Source organism: Penicillium odoratum, assembly GCF_028828045.1.
Source record: "Penicillium odoratum strain IBT 22623 chromosome Unknown utg000006l_segment0_segment0, whole genome shotgun sequence".
Taxonomy (NCBI): Eukaryota; Fungi; Ascomycota; class Eurotiomycetes; order Eurotiales; family Aspergillaceae; genus Penicillium; species Penicillium odoratum.
The window spans coordinates 4,490,990-4,510,438 of record NW_026643148.1 but is presented as its reverse complement, the minus strand read 5'-3'; the positions used below and the strand labels follow the sequence as shown (position 1 = coordinate 4,510,438).

The 19,449-nt window shown below is 47.7% G+C and overlaps 7 protein-coding genes across 7 annotated transcripts; 5 read left to right on the top strand and 2 right to left on the bottom strand.

Annotated features, from left to right (window-relative positions):
* Positions 1-2,953: 2,953 nt before the first annotated feature.
* N7520_010076 (ammonium permease MEP2) lies at positions 2,954-4,557 on the top strand (the record flags this gene model as incomplete). The annotated part of the gene is made up of 4 exons (XM_057144010.1): positions 2,954-3,037; positions 3,091-3,155; positions 3,213-3,467; positions 3,531-4,557. 4 exons carry the CDS (start codon positions 2,954-2,956, stop codon positions 4,555-4,557), a joined length of 1,431 nt encoding a protein of 476 aa, XP_056993298.1.
* A 428-nt stretch (positions 4,558-4,985) lies between these two features.
* N7520_010075 (U2 snRNP complex subunit CUS2) lies at positions 4,986-6,434 on the top strand (the record flags this gene model as incomplete). Its single annotated transcript, XM_057144009.1, has 5 exons — positions 4,986-5,159; positions 5,253-5,357; positions 5,422-5,819; positions 5,872-5,980; positions 6,036-6,434. The coding sequence occupies 5 exons, from the start codon at positions 4,986-4,988 to the stop codon at positions 6,432-6,434; spliced, it is 1,185 nt and encodes a 394-aa protein (XP_056993297.1).
* A 327-nt stretch (positions 6,435-6,761) lies between these two features.
* On the top strand, positions 6,762-8,530 carry N7520_010074 (beta-tubulin; the record flags this gene model as incomplete). The annotated part of the gene is made up of 7 exons (XM_057144008.1): positions 6,762-6,773; positions 6,888-6,911; positions 6,987-7,012; positions 7,083-7,124; positions 7,182-7,236; positions 7,294-7,749; positions 7,799-8,530. 7 exons carry the CDS (start codon positions 6,762-6,764, stop codon positions 8,528-8,530), a joined length of 1,347 nt encoding a protein of 448 aa, XP_056993296.1.
* A 312-nt stretch (positions 8,531-8,842) lies between these two features.
* Positions 8,843-10,246, bottom strand: N7520_010073 (uncharacterized protein; the record flags this gene model as incomplete). The annotated part of the gene is made up of 3 exons (XM_057144007.1): positions 8,843-9,242; positions 9,298-9,884; positions 9,956-10,246. The coding sequence occupies 3 exons, from the start codon at positions 10,244-10,246 to the stop codon at positions 8,843-8,845; spliced, it is 1,278 nt and encodes a 425-aa protein (XP_056993295.1).
* A 2,839-nt stretch (positions 10,247-13,085) lies between these two features.
* On the top strand, positions 13,086-14,644 carry N7520_010072 (pepsin-like aspartic protease; the record flags this gene model as incomplete). The annotated part of the gene is made up of 4 exons (XM_057144006.1): positions 13,086-13,481; positions 13,542-13,988; positions 14,067-14,247; positions 14,325-14,644. 4 exons carry the CDS (start codon positions 13,086-13,088, stop codon positions 14,642-14,644), a joined length of 1,344 nt encoding a protein of 447 aa, XP_056993294.1.
* Positions 14,645-15,233: 589 nt separating this feature from the next.
* On the top strand, positions 15,234-15,704 carry N7520_010071 (uncharacterized protein; the record flags this gene model as incomplete). Its single annotated transcript, XM_057144005.1, has 1 exon — positions 15,234-15,704. One exon carries the CDS (start codon positions 15,234-15,236, stop codon positions 15,702-15,704), a length of 471 nt encoding a protein of 156 aa, XP_056993293.1.
* Positions 15,705-16,165: 461 nt separating this feature from the next.
* On the bottom strand, positions 16,166-17,860 carry N7520_010070 (uncharacterized protein; the record flags this gene model as incomplete). The annotated part of the gene is made up of 4 exons (XM_057144004.1): positions 16,166-16,300; positions 16,353-17,112; positions 17,170-17,393; positions 17,447-17,860. The coding sequence occupies 4 exons, from the start codon at positions 17,858-17,860 to the stop codon at positions 16,166-16,168; spliced, it is 1,533 nt and encodes a 510-aa protein (XP_056993292.1).
* Between the last annotated feature and the right edge of the window lie 1,589 nt (positions 17,861-19,449).

Here is a 19,449-nt window from a genome sequence, read left to right as displayed (position 1 = left end):
CGTGAATAAGCTGACTAAATATGTATGCCCAACATTTGAAGGGTAATTGGTATGTATGTACGGTGAAGTCGTAATTTAACTATTTATAAATTATCATGTACTTTGTACTATCTGGGTACGGAGGTTTCCGCTTCCAAAGTTGAAACTCAAGGATCTTAGATATATCTTGCCATTTTTGCTCCCTACACATAGTATCCACTAAGTAGGACCAAGCAACCGTGAACGCTTCGGATATATATCCATATATATGTATACGCACATGCTGTCTCAAATAAGCCCAAGAGGCGTGGATACGTGTAGCAGGTGTGCACATGTGGATAGTTCTACATATGTAATAAGAAGATTTCCATGCTATATATAGCCACCGCATCATTGAAGGTAAGGTTCACCTGACCTCTAACCGGCGGCTTGGTTATTGACTACGTAGACTTTCGAGACAGCATCTGAGTTTTCTGACGGGCTTTGGATCCGGAAGAGGCTCAGGTGGCGTGGGGAAAGCGGAATGCCCCACGTTGCTGTCGCTTCAGTATGATTGTGTCTGGCCGATTGGAATAGTCGGGGTGGTAAAGACGATCGAGTATATAATAAGAAGCGTGTTGGAGATGAGGCAGAAGATTTTATCGACTCCCCGTATCATTTTATTGAGATGCGCTTGAGGCAGGTTGATTAATGACATGTTGATTTCTACACATCAGACTATGGAATGATGACCAAGGACGGGAAATTGAGAATAATATTTGAACAAATATGTATATCCAAACCAGAAGCAGTTCTCTATGGGATATCTGGAGACGTTGGAAGTGGTGAGCGTCGGTCCCAAGGGGAGTGAAAGCAGTTGCTGTCCCGTGTAAATGCTGGAAAGCGTTCACAGCACTTGAAGATGAATCAAAAGTCAATCCTTCAAATGTTTAATTTTAGTTATATTCCTTGCTAATTCTCCCATTATGCAATACGTGCATGCAGATACATGTTCAGTTCAAAGAAAATTAATAGTAAAAACATACACTCTCCATCGCTTATAGTACGGGGACAGAGCCCCTGAAAGTAACTAACTAGTTTATGATTGCTTTTGTATAGATTCACTATGTACGATCTACGTGCAGATCACCATGGCCTCAAAGCTTTAGATGTCGTCGATCATAGGATCCACAGAAAATCTTCAATGCCAAGTACGGATTATATGGCAACTCCAGGCATTCAAGATCAAGTCCAGGCCCTCAAGAACATCTTCACTTTGGATCTGGTCTAGGCCTCAGAATCAAATGGTCAAATTCTGGGCCTATAGCGTATCTAGATCACCTGAGTGTAATACATGAGATCCATGAGAAATTACGAGAGGGGTCAATAGTATAATAAATGGTGTTATACGTTGATAATGACTGAATCTTGGGATATTTCTCCGGGCACCTGGGGCTTGCCAAGAATCTCGGGATGCCGGGGCGAGAAAGCCCCATCCAATGAATGACAGGAGGCTTATCTTGGCTTGGCACCCCCAGACCGCGTGGCATAGAGAGCATATCCCGCCCCATGCGTCCGTCCTAACTCTCCCTCTCCTAGGGCGTACCTGCGGTGGGCGCAGTGTTGCCAGGAAAATACGCGAAGACTAAATATTCTAGAAACCTGAAAGTCCATGCGAGGAGGCCAGATGATCAGTTGCCCATAGAAGCTGAGCTTTTTCAAGCTTCAGATCTGATGTCCCTGCAAGCAGTAGGAAATGGTTCACGAGTCACTCATTCATAGATGATAGGAAGTACTCGGACTTCGCTTGGCACCTTTCAATCATGCAATGATGCCGTAAGAGGAGTCTTGACCGATATTACATTGAAACTAGAGGGTCTCGAAGGAAATACGAGACATATTAGCTTGAGCGGTTGAGCGGTTGAGCGTGGCGATAAGGCTATGATTAACTTAGATTAAACCGATGCTGATTGGTTGTTCAATACTGGGTCTGATAAGAGTCAAATGTGTTAACCATAGTTTTATGAATTTGGTTTATGTCAACATTACATTTGATTTGAGTGGAGAAATGGAAAGGGAAAAAAAGAACGAATAGAGAAGAATCTTAAATTATCCAATGAATTAAATGCCATCAGAATTGAAAAACGTGGTTGCGCAGTAGGCGCCCAACATGGAGCGGAAGTTAATGGCGGTTGATGGCGTAGATAAGCAACGGAATCTGATTGGTGGAGGCTATCAAGCTCATATCTACAGCCAGTGATATTCTGTCCAGACCGGGATTGTGGATGAATTCTCATTATTCGCCTCCTTCTGTCAACCATTCCGTATCAATCTCTGTTCCTTACAAAGCCTGCTTATCAGTTCATGCAGGCTGACGGGAAAAAACTGACTTTCAGGTTGCCCGCGGGCCGGGGTTCCGCAATAATTAGAAAAGTTGTCTTTGTAACGTGTTGTCGGCGAGTTTCATGACGATCGAGGGTAATCCTAGTTGTGCATATCGATCGGTGTATTTGAAGGAAGTGTTCATTATTGTGTTCTAGATCATGATAGGGTCTATGGGGGGCAAAGTATGGGGCGTTGACTGGGTCCGTAATCCCCCGGTTGGGGACCATGGAAAGCCCGAACATGGCGAAATGGGGCCTTGTCTTGGCCTTACCATCCGAATTAGATTGGATAAACCCATACTGTAGCAATTACCATGACCATTTGGTTCCCACTATCAGAACTAAGATCGGGGTTCTTGGCTTTCTAGCGTCCGATGGTGGAGAAAGTCCCCCCGTTTGATGACTCGGGACATTGCGTCTCACTATTTAAATTATTAGCAATGTCCCCTGCATGATCTATCATTTTTCTACCTCATTTCCAGCTTACCTTGGGTTTTTTAAATCCCTCTATCCATCCATTCCCTTGATAGACTTTCGAACTCATCTCTCCCAAGAGGGTTCGAGTCAATCTCTATAGGGCTTTGTGATACCTCCTCGACTCAGGTTTCACCATGTCTTCATACCCCGTGACATACAATGGCACCATCGCAACTGGTGGTGACTCGTTGACAGAGGACTTGAATATCTACTACGATGTATGTATAATGATGAAAACGATAACCTCTACAATGGCTAACAGATGTTTTAGGCTGGTGATATTGCGTGGATTATTACATCCTCTGCGTTGGTTTTGCTTATGATTCCTGGTGTTGGGTAAGAATGGATCCATCTTGCCAATTGTCTTGATCGAAGCTAATTTCATTTACCTAGCTTCTTCTACTCAGGTCTCGCTCGACGAAAGTCCGCCCTTTCGCTGATATGGCTGTCTATCATGTCGGTCGGTGTCGTGTCGTTTCAGTGGTTCTTCTGGGGTTACTCCCTATCCTTCTCTCACACAGCCGGAACATTCATCGGTGACCTCGAGAACATTGGATTGAGAAACGTTTTGGCCGCACCGTCCGTGGGAGGTACCCATGTTCCCGATATCCTCTTCTGCATTTTCCAGGGCATGTTCGCCGCCATTACGTGAGTGCCCCTTACCATCCATCTACTTTTCATGAAATCAAGACTGACCCACCTTTATGATAGTGTTGCCCTCGCTGCCGGTGCCATTGCTGAGCGTGGCCGCATGCTTCCCTGCATCATCTTCATGTTCGTCTGGACAACCGTCATCTACGACCCTATTGCCTGCTGGACATGGAACTCTTCGGGTTGGGTTTACAAGATGGGTGGATTGGACTTCGCTGGTGGTACTCCCGTCCACATTTCATCCGGCTGTGCTGCCCTCGCCTACTCCCTGATGCTGGGCAAGCGTCGTGGTCACGGTACTCACGAGCTCAACTACCGCCCTCACAACGTCACCCACGTTGTCATCGGTACCGTCTTCCTCTGGGTTGGTTGGTTCGGTTTCAATGCCGGTTCCGCCTTGGCTGCTAACCTGCGCGCTGTCATGGCCGCTGTCGTGACCAACCTCGCTGCCTCGGTCGGTGGTGTGACCTGGTGTCTCCTGGATTACCGTCTCGAGCGCAAGTGGTCCACGGTCGGCTTCTGCTCTGGTGTCATTGCCGGTCTGGTCGCTATTACCCCCGGCTCTGGCTTCGTTACCCCTTGGGCCGCTTTCATCTTCGGTGTTGTCGGTGCTGTCGCTTGCAACTACGCTACCAAGCTGAAGTTCCTGCTGCAAGTTGACGATGCTCTTGATATTTTTGCTGTCCACGGTATTGGTGGTCTGGTTGGCAACCTGCTGACCGGCCTCTTTGCCGCTGATTACATTGCTCACCTCGACGGTGTTACTGACATCCCCGGTGGCTGGATCAACAAGAACTACATCCAGCTTGGTTATCAGCTTGCGGACTCCATGTCTGGTGCTGCCTACTCTTTCTTCGGAACCTGCATCATCCTCTTCATTCTCAACCTCATTCCCGGATGCAGCCTTCGTGCTCCCGAGGAGGATGAGATCATGGGTATTGATGATGCTGAGATTGGCGAGTTTGCCTACGACTATGTCGAGGTCCGTCGTGATATTGTCCAAGGCATTGAGAGCGTTGAGACTAGCTCCAAGCGGACCATGACACCGACTGGCGAGATGGCCGCCGTTGTTGACACCAAGGCGTAAAATCCTTGTGATAGACATTCTTTATTACTTAATCATTTTCTTTTTTTTTTGCGGGGGTTTAGCATAGACTCTTCATTTTTGCATACTGAGGTATTGCCTTCTTTTGTCTTTTTATTATTATTTTCTCTGGCAGATACCCTTTTCTATATGAACAATATGAAAAAAGCTATAAGAACATGAATCTATTCACTTTGAAGTAAGTGGGAATCACAATAGAACTAGAACAGACCAATGATGGTTTCAGTGATCCGCTTCTTTGGGCCCATGTGATGCGGGTACTGGCTTAGAAGCTCCGCAAATCGCAAATCGCAAAAAGCTCAAGCTTCCCGTAAAAACTTACCACACCTTGCCTTCCCTAACCTTTGAACACAATCTTCTTCTCACGCACATTTAAACACATACCATCTGCGCATTCTCTCGAGCTCCAAATGACTTCACCAGCTCCCGAGAACGGGTACGGGCAACCATTCCCGCTTGACCCCTCGGAATTCGACAGCGACCCCCGAGTTTCATTCTCAAAGCTTGATAATAAGTTCATCTTGGAGACAGAGGATGACAAGGAGTTTGTTTATGATACAGCCCTCAAGCGATGGGTTCAGACGGTATGTCCCGGATTCTTCCTGCCTTGCGCGCGCTCTACCCTCATTGGCGCAAACAGGGCGACTTGAACGTGGCTAATCTTTTCATTCCGACAGATCGATGAAGAGCTGCTTCGTCAACAGCAAGAAGCATACAAGGTCGATGGAGTAGAGGACGAGGAGGTCCACCCTCGCGATAGAAAGCGGAAACAGCAAGATGACGTGAGTCGGCGTGGCATACCTGGGTCGGCGTGAGCAGAAGCTGAATCTCGCGGATTGATTATAGGAGAGCACTCAGAAGCCGAAGAAACAGCGGGTGAACACTGCGTTGTTCATCTCATCCATCCCCCTCGATGCCGAACTTGATGAGATCAGAGACGTCTTCTCCAAATGCGGTGTCATTGCCGAGGAAATCGATAGTGGTCGCCCACGAATCAAAATGTACATGGATGACCAGGGGAATTTCAAGGGTGAAGCGCTCGTCGTATATTTCCGTCCCGAATCCGTCAATCTGGCGATTCAGATGCTTGATGAGACTGAGTTCCGACTGGGTGTGCCTGGACCACAGGGACCCATGAAGATCCAAGCCGCCGACTTCTCGTATAAGGCCCAACAGGACGCGCCACCAAAGACGAATATGCGGGACAAGAAGAAAATTATCGCGCGGACGGCCAGACTGAACAGGTGCGTTGTACTCTATAGGTTCCACTTGTCGGTGAAATACTAACTGAAGTAGTAAACTTGCGGACTGGGACGACGACGACCCTTCAACTCTTCCAGAGGCCACAACAAAATATGACAAGATCGTGATTTTGAAGCATATGTTTACTTTGCAGGAATTGCAGGTAGGTTGTTTACTTTACTCTACTGCTCGCCAATTTGATCTAACTCATGGACCAGGAGGATGTTGCCGCCATCCTGGACATTAAGGAAGATATTCGTGATGAGTGTGCCAAGGTTGGCGAAGTCACCAATGTTGTTCTCTATGACAAGGAACCTGAAGGTGTGGTTAGTGTTCGGTTCGCCGATCCCGAATCCGCCCGGCAATGTGTCAAGGTCATGGATGGTCGGTTCTTTGGTGGTACTCGCGTCGAAGCCTATGTGTCTGAGGGACGTGAGAAATTTAAGAAAACCAACGAGCGACGCGCAGCACTGGAAGAGATGGCTGAGCGCGGTATTCACGCAGAAGATGAGGAAGAAGAACAGCGTCTGGACGAGTTTGGGAACTGGTTGGAGAGACAGAAGGAAAAGTCCGAGTCCACAGAGTCCACGGAGAAGGTCGAGAATATGGAACAGTGACCAAAAAGTCCAGTAGCAGTGACTTTGTATAATAAGTGAACCTCATGTTGTACTCTACTCAAATCGAGCCCAACGAATGTTTAGATTCCCAAACTAGTAAATTGTGGTTCGCACCTCATGGTTCGTCTTCTTACTGGTCCCGTGATACCCCACTAGTCCAGATTTGGTGTTTCCCCCCCCCTGAGCAGCAAAAGAAGTTGTTGTTGATCCCCACGCACACACACCGCTCACTCTTCTCCTTTCCCATCTTTCTGACCCTCGGTCGTTCATCCTCTTTTCATATCCCCCCCAATTGTCGAAGTTTAATTACCTTCAACTACCTTCATCATGCGTGAGATTGTACGTCTAAACTCCTCAGATAAACGCGTCTTTGTTGACTTCAGACCCCCCCCTGAACGAAACGCCCCCCACCTGTTCAAAGTCCGTGCTAACCTCCAACTTTTCACCATATAGGTCCACCTCCAGACCGGTCAATGTGTAAGTTCGATTCGAACGAGACGATTCTACGTGGTATATCGGGAATGGGAGTACTAAACGGTGTTGGGGGTACAGGGTAACCAAATCGGTGCCGCTTTCTGGTACGTGTTGTCAACAACGGTCATCAATTGAATTGATAATCCATTGAGTGATTTGCTGACTGAATTCTAGGCAAACCATTGCTGGTGAGCACGGTCTTGATGGTGATGGACAGTGAGTTTCCAAGTCGATGAGATTGAGAGATGGAAATGGCGGTCTGATATTTTCTAGCTTCAACGGCCAGTCCGACCTCCAGTTGGAGCGCATGAACGTCTACTTCAACCACGTAAGTGTGGAAACAAGAACTCTGAGCTGAAGGAATCTCTAATGTTTATCTTGATAGGCCAGCGGTGACCGTTACGTTCCCCGTGCCGTCCTCGTCGACTTGGAGCCCGGTACCATGGACGCTGTCCGTGCCGGTCCCTTCGGCAAGCTCTTCCGCCCCGATAACTTCGTCTTCGGTCAGTCCGGTGCTGGTAACAACTGGGCTAAGGGTCACTACACTGAGGGTGCCGAGCTCGTTGACCAGGTTATTGATGTTGTCCGTCGCGAGGCCGAGGCTTGCGACTGCCTCCAGGGTTTCCAGATCACCCACTCCCTGGGTGGTGGTACCGGTGCCGGTATGGGTACGCTCCTCATCTCCAAGATCCGTGAGGAGTTCCCCGACCGTATGATGGCCACTTTCTCCGTTGTCCCCTCGCCCAAGGTGTCCGACACCGTTGTCGAGCCTTACAACGCTACCCTCTCCATTCACCAGCTTGTTGAGCACTCCGACGAGACCTTCTGTATCGATAACGAGGTATGAATTTCGCGTGATTTGTGAAGCAAATGTACTGACTTCTTTTCAGGCTCTCTACGATATTTGCATGCGTACTCTCAAGCTCTCCCAGCCCTCTTACGGTGACCTGAACCACCTGGTCTCCGCCGTCATGTCCGGTGTCACCACCTCCCTCCGTTTCCCCGGTCAGCTCAACTCCGATCTCCGCAAGCTGGCTGTCAACATGGTTCCCTTCCCTCGTCTGCACTTCTTCATGGTCGGCTTCGCTCCCTTGACCAGCCGTGGTGCCCACCAGTACCGCCAGCTCAGCGTTCCTGAGCTGACCCAGCAGATGTTCGACCCTAAGAACATGATGGCCGCTTCCGACTTCCGCAACGGTCGTTACCTCACCTGCTCCGCCCTCTTCCGCGGTAAGGTCTCCATGAAGGAGGTCGAGGACCAGATGCGCAACATCCAGAACAAGAACCAGAGCTACTTCGTTGAGTGGATCCCCAACAATGTCCAGACTGCTCTGTGCTCCGTTCCCCCCAAGGGTCTCAAGATGGCCGCCACCTTCGTCGGTAACTCGACCTCCATCCAGGAGCTCTTCAAGCGTATCGGCGACCAGTTCACTGCCATGTTCCGTCGCAAGGCTTTCTTGCACTGGTACACTGGTGAGGGTATGGACGAGATGGAGTTCACTGAGGCTGAGAGCAACATGAACGACCTGGTTTCCGAGTACCAGCAGTACCAGGACGCCTCCGTCTCCGAGGGTGAGGAGGAGTACTACGCCGAGGATGGTGTTGTTGAGGAGGAGGTTTAAATATCTCCGTTTGAGATTTGCTCGCAGTAATACCCTTGATAAGCTTACATTCTCTACCCTTTCGGATGCTGGCTCGATGGGCCTGCGACCCAGTATTTTGTTTGAGCGCTCCTAATTTTCACCTTATCCTGTCTCTATTTTCCTGCCTCTGGATCTTGGGTCCAGATTAGCACATACTGGAAAAAAACAATTGAGGAATGACTTGTTAATTGTCAACCGAAATAGTAGTAAATATACATTTGTTATCCACTACGGAGTTCTAGGTTTCTACTCAGCTATCTAAGCTACCCAAGTCCATCCTTGCAATTGCAATTAGTGGAAGGGACACTTGCCGGTTCGGAAGACCTTCAACTCCTCCATAGTCTGTTCAATCGCTTTCTGGCCCCTTCCTTCAAAATACTTAGGCCCGATATCATTAATGTGATACCCAGTAGGACGATACTTATCTCCATCATCACCAGGAACAGGACGACCGACCGCCCAAGTTAACCATGCCATAGGACCCCATCGATTCCAGAAAGTCGGCTTGACGTAGTAAGGAGCCGCCTCCCACGAAGTCAAGAAGTATCGATCATTTTCATCGGGCTTCGCCGAAACATTCTGAACCTTCATGAAAGAAGGCCTGGGAAGCATAAAGTAGCGCAAGAAAAGCTTTCGCACGTTAAGTACACTGGCGAAAACCTTTCCCAAGAACGGCGGAGGCGCATCATACCTATAAAAGTTAGCAAATCCCATCATGCCAAGCCAGCTTCGACCAAACCACATACATCATAGCCTTCCTCAACCGGTCATCCATCATAAACGAGACAAACTGAAACCCAACAGGATGCAGCACCTTAGGCACCATGTAAACCAAAATCTCCATCGTCTGATCAGCAGTCTCCCGATTCTTCACATCAGGCACCATAAACCTAGCCTCATACTCCTGACTCCAAGCCTCCACCTCCTCAAGCCAATGCAACCCATCCTTGAACCCCGTCTTTCCAGACGGTAACTCGTCGAATGGAATCCCCAACGCATCACCCACACTCTTCCAGAATGTGCCTATCGCGCAGCGCTCCAGGTCGCAGAGAGAGCGCCACTCGAATTTATTGATAAACTTGATTGGCTCGAGCGCGAAGAGAGCGAGAGTGTATAGCATGTCGGAGTCGAGGATTGTGCCTGAGGCGCGGTATCCGCTGTGCAGGAAGCGGGTACGGGCCAGGGAGTTGAAAGCGCGAACGGAGGTGGGGCTATTTGCTACCATTTCGTTGACAAGGGCTGTCGTATCGTTGTAGCGCTTGAGCGAAGTTTCTGGGTTGGAGAACTGGCTTGTCTTTGTGAGGACGCTGGAGATTGAAGGGATACCGTATGTCTGTCTTTGTTAATACAATACTTGCACTATAAAGTATGGAGTGTAGCAGAGCGGGTTGATCGCGGACGTACCCGGAATAGAGCGAACTGTAGTGCCTTGACAAACATAAAGGGGAACTCAAGCTGCCCAATTACGAGCTGGATTTCATAGGCTTCTTCATCGGTCATCTTGGCCATCGATTCGCGAGTCGGGTAGTTGTATTTCTTCTTCAGCTGTGATAGCCGTCTGTAGCGCAGGGAGGTGGTTAAAAGGGGCCATCCCAGTAACAGCCCAAGAGCGTAGGGAATACATTGGAGCGGGGTGTTGAGGAGAGCTCCGATAGCTTCAAGTGGTTGACTCCCGGCCCAGATGAGGCTATCCATTGTAAGGCTTAGTAGGGCCTAGTCAGGGGGAAGAAGCTTGAGTATTTCCGCCACCACAAAAGGGGCGCCACGGCGGATTTTAAATGTTTTGATGGCTTGAGCCCCTAACAAAGTGCCGCTAGCGGGGATTGGGAGTGGGGTTGAGGGTTAAGTTCGGATGCTTCACGAGATCTCGGATTACCCGTACTCATCCAAAGAATCAGTTGTGATCTGCTCACTGACTGAAGTCTGGAGGTCTGTATGAAAGGAACAAGAAAGGTAGACAAAAATCCATACCAGCCCGATCAGAACATCATCCCTCTCATACCCAAGCAGTGTCAGGCAGCACAGGCTTGTGATTCGTGGATCTGTTGCTGAGTAAGCCATCGGCCCGGGCCCAGACAAGTGGGGCGTATGCTTGGGCATAAAATTAATGAAAAGAACATGTATTTCTGGTTCAATCTCTATGTGAAAGCTAGAGAGGCTTGACGTATACTACAACTATAACATACTAGTAGGAATAATTTCAGATCTACTGGAATCCTCAGATCTAGATTATACTGTGAAAAAATTGGATTATACTCACGATGTCATGAGATCCTGATAAAGGCACAGTATGAGAAAGGGAAGAAATTACAGCGGTAACATTGACTTTCATCTAGCAAACTTTTGATTTCTTAGAACTTCTTATATATGTGGGTGCCAATGTTAGGCATACATTTACATATGGGGTGGGTATGGAGTATGGGGTCAGGTGGACCCCTCCGTTTGCTGTAGATCTCTCTCTCTCTCTCTTTCCTTCTTCTCCATCCCTCTCGGAATACAGATCTTGTCCGTTTCGTCTGTCTCCACGCTATCATGTCACACCTTTCTTCCCCTGGACGACACCAGGATCCAGCTGTAGACAGTGGGGTTAAATTCGGATGACATTACCTGATATCTGCAGTCCGGAGATCTGAATTTAAAGAAACTAAGAAAAGTAAAGGACAAAAGAGAATAAATTATGAGACCATACGAGTCCCAATCCGACTACCATCCCTCCTTCTTCGCACCTGGGCAGCCTCAGGCAGTAAGCCAGGCTTCAGGAGGGTACATGTACATCAGCTACTACTCGCAAATGCGCTTAGAAGTAGGTCAGGCCATACTTACTAGTCAGGTGGTTATGATTTCGCAGCTCGCTCCACTCACCAGTTTTATTGTACTACATATGTAATGTAATATTTTACAAATCCACCCATAACATTTGAACCTGTTGACACGGTCACATGGCTGGTTGGATGCAGTATCTGGCTTCCTGGCGGTGAACGCGTCCTCAAGTGCTTGTTCTGCCGCGCCCTTCCTAGCCGGGTAATACTTCGACCGGCCCGATCTAGCCTAGCGGGAGCGCCTGTACATTTCCGCCATGTGCCTTCGGCAAATTTTATGAGGCCCAACATGTTCGTACGTGAGCGGTCTATCGAATGCAATTTTGGTGTTCTGGGTACGAAATGATGGATAATACATAAATGGAATGTGGTGACCCCCTTCGTTTGTGCCAGCGTGTGCATGTCTTAGCTAGATCTCTCTGTCTCTCTCTCTCTCTCTCTCTTTGTCTTCCTTGGGGATCCCTCTCGGAATACAGATGTTGTCCGTTCGTATGTTTCTTCTGTTTCCCAGCTACTATCATCTAGCCCTTTCTTCCCCTGGACGACAGCAGGATCCAGCTGTTGATAGATATACGAGTTGATGGATGTCCCCCATGAAAGCTATTAGAACAGTTTTTATTTCTACCTGTCGATCGAATTTACCGCACCTATTTTTTTAAATGCAAATTCAACAGGTCAACAGCCCAAGGAGAATACTCCAGCCAGCTCTCGGATTCGCGTGGCTTTCCTTATATCCCTTGCACCCTCCCAAAGTCTGCTCTGAGAAATATTTCAACCTGGTGGTCGTGCCATAGCCCCTCCGTGTAGTAACTTCTAAGCTACGTTAACATTTGAAATTGGCTTTCACACTTTACACAATCAAAAAAAAAAAAAAAAAATCAAACCCGAACTCCAAGGGGATGGTAAAAAGAAATTTAGGTTTAGAGACCTAAGCCATGAAGTACGGCGCGACTGGGCGCGGATAGTGCATAGTAACTATTGGACCCTTGGGATCCACCCGCTAGTGGATAGCTTCGTATTCTCGGCTGACATTATGATACTTCTCATAAAGGAAGCCCAAGACCTACGCCAAGTATTGATGTTACAATGGGGCCAAACAGATGTGTTCTGTGAACAGTAGTAATAAAAATGAGGGAAGTACTATAACTCTAGTCCGAGTTTGCATGCCGAATGCCGTGCTTAACTTCAAGTCCCACCGATCTACAGGTATCGCCATTCAAAAAGTTCTAGTGCAACGCCACGAGCCAGGAACGACATAAATCGACGGGAGCAAAATTGGTAGTGATTAGCAAAACCCCTTTCCCAACGATCTTTCTATCACCAGAAAGGGTTTAGCCTCATCTCGGAGTTGATCGAAATCATCTTATAAGTTTTGTACTAAGTGGGACCGCCCATGGCTTGTATATCTATCTGGTTATGATCTGCACCCGGACAAGAATCTCGAGATATTACTGGTAGGAGGAGAAATACAAGCTACCACAATTTAGGACTGCTGATGTCGGACTCTTTACTCCGTAAGCTATTTGGCTTTCACTAGCGCAAATTAGCAGGGAGCTCAGCCCGGCAATTATAGGATATAGGAGGTAGCGTTGATTACTCCATTTCTCCCATCATTAAAAACATTGACCCATCAGTATAAAGGTGAGGACTTTGCCCACCTCTGCGACTGACGCTTGCTTTCACCTGTCAAGCTCATTCCTAAATAAGCCTTCACCATGGTCCAATCGTGGATTGCATCTCTTTTGCTTAGCGCAGCTGTGGCTTCTTGTGCTGCCGTTCCTGGGCTCACAGCAAATACTCCTGGGTCCCTCGGACGACGGACCCCTAGCCCTGATGTTGTGACTAATAATCACATGCCCGTGAGGACTGTACGCAAGTCGCATTCTTTGCGTGGTAAGCGTGCTCAGCGTGGCCAGCATGGTCTCCACCGTCGCCAGTCCACTTATAGTGGAGGCCAGACAAATATCACCGATCCTGAACAACTTTGTTATGTTGCGGCGGTCACTTGGGGTGATGAAACATTTGACATGTTGCTGGACACCGGATCTAGCGATACCTGGCTACTCCAAGAAGGTTATAAGTGCCTTAATTCTACCGGAGATCAGGTGCCTGTAAGAAAGCCCTACTTGTAAATCCTTGTACTAGGTTTCGTTGTTTCTAATATGGCACAGAAAAGCAACTGCGTCACTTCACCCAACTTCTCCGGAAATTACACTGGAGGCCAGATTGGAAACGTGAATTTTAACGCTACTTACGGCTCGGCAAGTGTCGCCGGCACATATGGCTGGGAAGACATTACCATTGCTGGTATCACAGTCCACAATGCCCAAGTGGCAAGTGTCACTGAAGCTTACTTCCAACAAACCGGGGTCAGCGGCTTGTTTGGCTTGGCTTTCTCGTCTCTGACAAAGGAGTGGCCCGGCAATGACCCGTCCAAAAATATCATGGGCGAAGGTCAGAATTACGAGCCCGTCTTCTACAAGATGGTGAACCAAAAATCCAGCCTGCCGACTTTCAGCTTTGCACCAGAGCGAAACGGCAACAACGGCTACCTTGCCTTTGGTGGAATCCCCCCGGTAAACACTACTGGAAAGACCGCATCTACACCTATCCTCACTGTAAGTGCCTCTATTGCGTCCACGAGAGACAGGGAAGAGACCTCTATGGCTAACTAATGCGGTATCTCTTCATTCTAGACGCAAGTAAAAGAGACAGTACCCGTACCGGCCATCGACCGAGACAGCTACTACACCATCAACATCGACGGTACTACCGTCACAGAAGTAAACACTCGCACCCACAAGACAAATACCACCAATTTCGACTCATTCATAGCTATCGTGGATTCTGGTTCTTCCGTTTCATATCTCCCCTCTGGTAAGTTTCCAGAGTCTCGTCCCTCCTTGCTGTACTAGCGAGGCACCAGCTGACACTCCCTGCTCTAATCTAAATAGCCATCGCTACCGCCCTTGCTCGCTCCTTCAGTCCTGCTGCTACGTCTAGTGGAGGGACCTATGAAGTCCCCTGCAATGCTACGGCCCCTAAGGTGGCCTTCGATATCGGCGGTGTGAATTTCACTATCAGCCCAGCGGACCTGATTATGCAATCTGTATATGATTCGGATACTGGATTGTGCGCTATCGGATTCCAAGATGCCGCGAATGACCCTCCCTATATTCTTGGTGGTACATTCATGAACAATGTGCTTACGACCTTTGATCTTGGTGCGCTGGAGATGAGGTTCACTGCTCTGGCTGCCAACAATTGGAAATAGGATATTTTCAGGAGTGGAGGGATTGAGAGTGTGACACTCCAGTCGAGGTGTTGAGCCTCAATTCTTCTGTGCTTTGGTCTATGCAAGGACAAATAGAGAACACTTTAGATAGTGTTCAGGGCCAAAGGCTCACCTTATACATATAATATACACATATTCTAATTCAATTACTGTTGACAAACCTTTGCTCCAGCTGCAAGAGGAGAAGATTACAATTGTAGGCTGGGGCACACAGAACGGTATGTGGTATTGCGGATGAGGAGAATAGGGAAGGAGAGAGGGAGGTCCATGGAGATATGCACTATACCTAAACTGGATAGGGCGATAGTGCTGCCTAGAGTCATATGAACCTGGAGCCTAATCTCTAAAATAATTATCTATCATTCTGTTGCCTGCATATGCATACTCTCTTCCTTTTCCTTCCTATCCGTACTCTCAAACACTTCCCACCTCGGTTGTTTCTACTCCCTATATTGGCACCTCATCTGCTGCATCTATCCCTCATGCCAAGAAACCGTAGGTAAATTTGAAAACCCTTTTACTTTGATTTTGCTTCTGGCAAGGCTTAGGCTAACATACAGTCAAAGCCATGAGTGCAAATGTGCCTGAAAACAAATTAGTTGAGCAGCTATTCCTAGATGTCTCTATCCAAGACGTCCTTGGAAAGGATGCTAGAATACAGGGGGTAGAGCCATGGGCCAGCATGTACGTTGATGCTATACGTGATGGAAGATTTGGTGACGCTATATGGGCACGCTATCATCTTTTTGGTGAAGTGGAAAATGGGATCGTCAAAGGCTCAAACAACATGTCTGTGCTTGATGTTATCAAGGAAGATGCATTAGGATACCGAGTGGGTGAACCGGAGCAATACGCCAAGGCTTTGTCATTCTATGCGACAAGTAGTAGTGCAGATGGGCATGCCGATGTGATTGAGATGATTAGTAACCTTGCGGAGGAAGACAACAATCAGCTGAAGGCTAAGCTTAGAGCTGAACTTGAGGCTGAATATGCAAGTGTGCGTGAGGAGTATGAAGAACGATTGCGGGCTTATCAATAGCCACTTGGGAAGGATTGGTGTCCAGTGTAGAGATAACTACATATGAAAGAATACATAAGTGCAGCGAAGATCATGGAAGTAGTCTTCGAAAAAGTCTAAATACTATTTGGGATAGTGTACAAAGTGCATGATACGTAGGTAGACAAGCAAGTACGTGCGTACAAATTTGGGCAGAGTGGTATAACAGGGAAGACCGTCTGTATAGGGACCACAGTAAGGGTGCCTAATGTTAGTTACTACACACAGTGGCGGAAGTACATAGCAACCTTGGCACTATTTGAATTTGGATTAGATCATGTACATTATATTTATTTTCTAAATGTCGATTTCATAAGATACAGATTCTCCTTCTGACTCCTTGTGTATATTTACTCCCTTACAATAGTTTACACATGATATGATCTAAGCCACGGACCGGGGTTTTCGGCTTGCGTATGCACCGAATCGAGAGTTCACCGATCTTAGCGGCCAATGTACCACTTCTCGAATACTCTCAACGGTGGGAATACTACTGCGGTGAACCCTGCTCCGACCCATAGTCCGAGATCCGAGCCACCGGTCACTTGAGCAATGACGCCGGAATAATATGCTTGGTCCTGTATAAATAGGTCAATAAGTAGTATGAAGAAAAGAAGGTTGACTGCATACCATGCCGACGATCGCACCTCCCCATCCAATCAGAAAAGCAACTCCAGCGGCAATTCCCAATGGTAGCTTCTGCGGGTTGTTCCAAGCAGCCCAATCGTACCCTTGTCTTCGGAAGAACATATCTTCCTCCACCACAATGACTATCCAGATGACGATCCAATATCCAATCAGTGGCAGGAAGCCCTTGAAGATTTGATACAAGGAGTTACGTCCGCCCATCGCGCAGGCGGTATAAATCACAGTGGTGAGAGTCGTGAAAACAGGCTGCGGGACTTTTTGGAACCAGTCGCCCAACATTTGAAAATTCATTCCCATGGAGTAAGCGCCCGGAGTATTGTTTGCAACGAGTGCGAGAACATTAACCACGGCACAGAACTTCCCAAAACCTCCGAGGGAATCATAACCTGTCATCAGAAGACCACCAGGGGTGTTGCCGTATTTGACGAGGTAAGAGGGCGAAGTCGCGAGTATAGTGCCCAGTCCATTGCCAATCAGCAGCGTAATTATCATAGCGTGACCACATCCCAATGTGGTGACGGTAAATGTCTTCCAGCGCTTGACATGCGGTGGGTAGTAAACGAAGTAGTCGGCGGCGAGCGGAGCCCAAGCGAGAGCGATGGACGCGCAGAGAGAAAAATATGTGATACGCTTTGCATTTAGATGCTCTGTTGTGTACTCGGTATGAACTTTAAAGTTGAAACGAGGGACGGCGGAGCCCAGCATCACGCATAGCACTATTAGTTGAGGAAGCCATGCAAATCTGCGACGAGTCAATACAGTTTCCAAGTGTAAACATCTCAATTGAAAGACGGCATACCGTTCATATATTTGGAATATGCGCATGCCAACCATTGCCATCACCCAGCTTGTCATCGCAACAACCACGATACCCACCAGCACGGAGATATGTTCTCCAGAAACCTTCGATAGGATCTGACCTCCGATCACACTGTTGATCATGCTATAACCAATATTGGTAAGAATATTCAGTGCACAGCAGACTTTGCTCGGGTAGTAGCCCATGAAGTATCGACTGACGATCTGCATCCGTGAGAAAAGATTTCAACAGAAACACAATAAAAGTGGCAACTTACCAAGGTGCGATTTCCACTCCGCGGACCCCAAGTGCTCATATAGCCAACTACCGCAACGCCTGTCAAGTTGCCGAAAACTGCACACAAGGCTGCATCCTTGAAACTTAGACCTAGCAAATGGGTCCCCAAAGACCCGACAATGATGTTGTTGATAGCCAAAGCCATGCTAAACCACATCAAAAACATATGCAACGATGTCGACGCTGTGACCGGCTCTCGCTCTTCCACAGAAATCCTTCCAATTCCCCGTGTCTCCACATTGAAGCGAGCTAACCAGCGCTCCAACTTCGACTGCGACTTGGCCTCGAGAACGGCATCATGACTAGACTCGGTCGGTATGTTTTCGAGCTCAAACGGGCTCACACAACGCAAAGAAGGTGATCCATATGTTTTCTCAACATCGGCTGGATGCATCCTTGAACAGATACCGCGTCCAACGTGATTTAACTTGTACGGTTCTCGGAAACTAGAGGATCGTGGTTAAAAGTCCAATCGATTGAGGCACACGCGCGCCTACTGACTTGTATAGAAGGATCCCCCATATAAAATCCACTCGAAGGGAAAGAGAAACAAATTTATTATCAATGAGAAGGGGTGTCACCGGTATGATACATATAAGGGGCAAACAGGGACCCGTTATGCGGTGAAACTAGACCTGACATCACCCTGCCTTAGTGCAAGAAGGTTATGGGGTAACACCATTAAAACCCCGGGCATTCCTTAAGAATCAAGGACTTCCGAAAATCAGCACATCCACCCTCTGGACCAATGATTTCATGAGGAGCATACCAACACAAGCACCGGAAATCTTCCGCGGATCCAAAATGGAGTCTGATGGCACTGATCATCGCCGCGATCCTGAACATGGGGAAGTGGTAGAATTACATACCGCGGCTCTTGACTCCAATTGAGATCGAATTTTGATTCAATTGGACCTCTCACTTCCACATGATACAAGTGCAGGGATAAGTCTGAGAGACTCGCTGTGTACTCGAACTCTTTTTCTCCGATCATCCCGCCCCGCTGCCCTATGTGGTAAGTCACATACTCCCAGCTCCGAAAATGCTCTCGTTGGAATGTTAACCAACGCAAGGAGATCCACAGTGTATTCCGATAAAGGAGCTGTGGAAACCCCATCATTGATGATACTTTTAGTAAATCGTTCGTGAGAAATGCGGAGCCTTTCACGCGATTTGTGATGATTCGCTCTGGGATGACATTGTATGAATTAAGGGGGTACTCTCAGGGCTCATTGGGATTCAACTCGTGATGCATTGCTCTAAGGTTTGGGCGCGGTTTCCATCGGCTTTACAAGATTTACGCGACATCGTGACCAACATAAGCTCCGTTGAGCCCCTAGTTTTGGCGTCAAGAGTTCTGAGATTGGAAACTATATTAAATTCTATCAACCTTTCATCCCAGCCAATCATTGATATTACATTTTAATGCGCCAGCTCAGATCAATTATGCAAAGCAAGTCAAGCTTTATGCGCCCCTTTTGACCCACACATTACGTTATGTGAGCCTGCATGCCCGACACGCGGCTATTCAGAACCAGGATCTGGTAGATACCGGACTGATCTACCGAGTGATCGTCGTTCCCGATAACCGGTAATCTGAGGTGCGTGCGCGACTACGCTGTCGGTAGCAAGAATGATTGACATTAGCAATAAAATTTGATAACATAAAGGTGGATGGGTATGAAGTGCAAATGAAAGCAGGAAAATCTGTGAGTTGAGGCATGAACCAAATCGAGATGGAAATCGACTATGGTATGACCACCGGCCATCCGTCTATGCGCTCTGCAAGAATGTTAGATATAACAAGCTGTACCAGATACAACTATGGAATCGACGATATATATATGTAGGTTAACTCATATCGAGTTCAAGCCAGATGGTCATGTTGACTGCTGGTGGACTAGTAAAATGATTCTATTAAGACATATTACGTTTCAGATAGTCAATCTACGGTGGTAGCAATATAGAATACATATCGCTTGT